Source organism: Capsicum annuum, chromosome 8 (assembly GCF_002878395.1).
Source record: "Capsicum annuum cultivar UCD-10X-F1 chromosome 8, UCD10Xv1.1, whole genome shotgun sequence".
In the NCBI taxonomy this organism is placed as follows: Eukaryota; Viridiplantae; Streptophyta; class Magnoliopsida; order Solanales; family Solanaceae; genus Capsicum; species Capsicum annuum.
The window spans coordinates 90,259,104-90,262,269 of NC_061118.1; the positions used below are offsets into that span (position 1 = coordinate 90,259,104).

Consider the following 3,166-nt stretch of genomic DNA (forward strand, 5'->3'; position numbering starts at 1 on the left):
TTTTGAATTGTTGGTGACACTTAATAGACTATCATAGATCATGACCTATGTCAGTTATCAACGAGATACTAAAGTCTACCATAGACACTCGTAATCGATGGACCCTCAATAACATGTTTAAAAAAAAAGTAAAAAATATACTTGTATTTTGAGGGTCCATCAATTCGTTTGGTTTACCGTAGACTTACACCGTTAGGAGTGCATTGATTGATCTCCTGATTATGCGTAGACCACGGCGATCTATGTACACTGCTATAGACCATCACTTGAATGTTGTTCAAAAATGAATAAATAAATTAAAAATAAATATAGTGTGAGTTTCTACATATATGAAGGAGTGTAAACAAGTCACATAATCATATTAGAGTTTATACAAATTAGGGGTGGTGAATTGAGGAGTGTGGATGGATAGTGGTTGAACAAACAATATGCTAAGAGTAATGTTTGTCAAAGCACAAGTATGTATTGAGGATGATGATTGTTCAACCACTATCCATTCCACATACTCTTTTGATTTAGGGGTGGTGATTGAAGGAGTATGTGGAATGTGTAGTCATTAAATACAATCATCATCCTCAAAACATACTTGTGCTTTGACAAACATTACTCTTAGGATATTGTTTGTTCAACCACTACCCATCCACACACTCCTTAATTCACCACTCCTGATTTGTATAAGCTCTAATATGATTATGTGACTTGTTTACACTCCTTCATATGTGTAGAAACCCACACTACATTTATTTTTGAACAACATCCAAGTGATGGTGTATAACAGTATACATCGATCACCGTAGTCTACGCATAATTAGGAGATCAATCAATGCCTCCTAATGGTGTACGTCTACAGTAGACCAAACGAATCGATGGACCCTCAAAGCATAAGTATATTTTTTACATGAATTTAACATGAGTCAACATCGATGACAGTCTATTAAGTGTCACCAACAGTTCAAGATTATCTATTTAAATCATTTTTAATTTAATTATTTTCTTTCACCAACCCCAAAACATGTTATTATCTGCTTAAATCATTTTAAATTTAATTATTTTCTTTCACCAGCTCCAAAACATGTGATTATCTATTTAAATCTTTTTTAATTGAATTATTTTCTTCCACCAGTCCCAGAACATGTTATTATCTGTTTAAATTATTTTTAATTTAATTATTTTATTCCACCAACCCCAAAACATGTTATTATTTGTTTAAATTATTTTTAATTTAATTATTTTGTTCCACCCCCCCAAAACATGTTATTATCTATGTAAATCATTTTTAATTAAACTATTTTTCTCTTAAACTACAAGCTACCGATGGCCCATCGATTCACATAGTCTACGATCGACTACTATGTTCGATCGACGCATGTGAGAATAGAAAATGCTTGGCTTGATTATGCAAGCGGTTTTTCTTGAGAACATACATGTTTGTAGCTTTTAATTAATTGAGAGCAAGAAATAATGATTCAATGCATCGATAGGAGAGATATGGCAGTAAAAAGACCCACGTAGCATGTTTGATGAGTAATCATATAACCAATACATAATATTTAATAGACCGTGTAAAAGATATATCATAAAATTATGTTGTCTACCATAGACAAAGCTTTAATTCGATTATAACTGACCGTTAAATTCTACAGAAATGCTCACTTATCCCCCAAAATAGTAGCTTTACAACTGAAGAAGAAAAGCCTATTTAAGATTTGTTGGCCATGCTACATGTGGTTCTTTTGTGCCCGAATTTCTTACATATTGAACACCTATTCCTCCTTTTGGACTTGAATGTCTCACCGACCCCCTTAATGCATTTGACTTTCTTCCTTTTGAGTTTGGAATCGTAGGGGGATGTACAAATGTTTGTGTCTTGCAATTCCTGTGGCATAGTCCATTCGGTCTCTAGAGAGACAACGTTAATAGCTTCCGAGTATATGACGAGGTAATTTTCAACTTTATAAATTGGCGAAGAGTACTCGTAGATGGAGTTACCATAACCTTTGTCATCGCCATACTTTGCTCGCAAACCGGCCATTGCATGTTCACACGACATTTTCAACAAGTCAAATTTTTGATAAGAACAACTCTTCTCCAAGAGATTGACCTTAGCAGTAACACCATTGTCGAATACTGTGAATTGGTCGAGACCCCCATTTGCATTAGTCACATACAAGAAATCGCTCGCACTCTTATTATCCCTTAGAATTTTTTTCGCACAAGGGACAAATTTGTTGTTTGTACTATCGACAAAGGCATGTCGCTCCCTAAGCTTTTCACCAATTATTTTAGCAATTGAATAGAATATGTATGACACGGGGTACTCCCGTTCATCCATCAACACCGAGTTAAATGACTCAGTGATGTTTGAGGTCATCACATCGTACCTATTGCCCGAGAAGTGTGCTCTACTTTATTTCTCAAAACCAAGCATATTTTCAAGGACATGTGCTTCCTCGGGGCAACTATTCTTTAATTTTGCAAAATGCTCGCTAAATTCATCAATAGAATAAGCCTTTGTCGTGGAGTAGAATAAATAAAGATGTTCTCCACAGTGTTGATTTACACGAAGATTTTCAGCAAGGTGCCTCATGCAAAGTCCATGATGTGCACAACTGTAAACACGGGAGAAGGCATTGGCAATGCTAATGTGACTATCAAAGATAACACATAGATTTGGTTCATCTTCTACTACAGACTTCAACTTCTCGAAGAAGAAGGTCCAAGAAGCATCGTTCTCTTTATCTACGACACAAAAAAGTAATTTGAAAGATATAATTTTTGGTGTCCTGTGCAACGGCATTCAACAACACACCCCCGTACTTGCCATACAAATGTGTGCCATCGACGGTAATTACTTTTCTCACGTGGGCATATCCCCGTATGAAAGCTCCGAATGCTAAAAAGTAATAAACGAATGATCCATCCATCCGATTACCATGATAGAGTAAGAAGACCCAGGATTCAATAACTCTACTATGTGGGAAAAAGTCGGCAAGCAAGCATATCTGTGCTCGGTGTCCCGCAAATAATGTTCTTCGCAGTTACACTTCCTTTCCAACATATCCAATAGCTTGTGTTGCAATGCATCTCCTTAAACATAATCCTTTGAATTTCTCTTATGCTTGGACCCTTACCATCCCAAAAATAATTTACGCATAGTGAAACAATC

General features: G+C 35.8%; 1 protein-coding gene across 1 annotated transcript; it reads right to left on the reverse strand.

Annotated features, from left to right (window-relative positions):
• Window positions 1-1,699: 1,699 nt before the first annotated feature.
• On the reverse strand, window positions 1,700-2,371 carry LOC107879074. Its single transcript, XM_016726198.1, has one exon. It carries the CDS (start codon window positions 2,369-2,371, stop codon window positions 1,700-1,702), a length of 672 nt encoding a protein of 223 aa, XP_016581684.1.
• Between the last annotated feature and the right edge of the window lie 795 nt (window positions 2,372-3,166).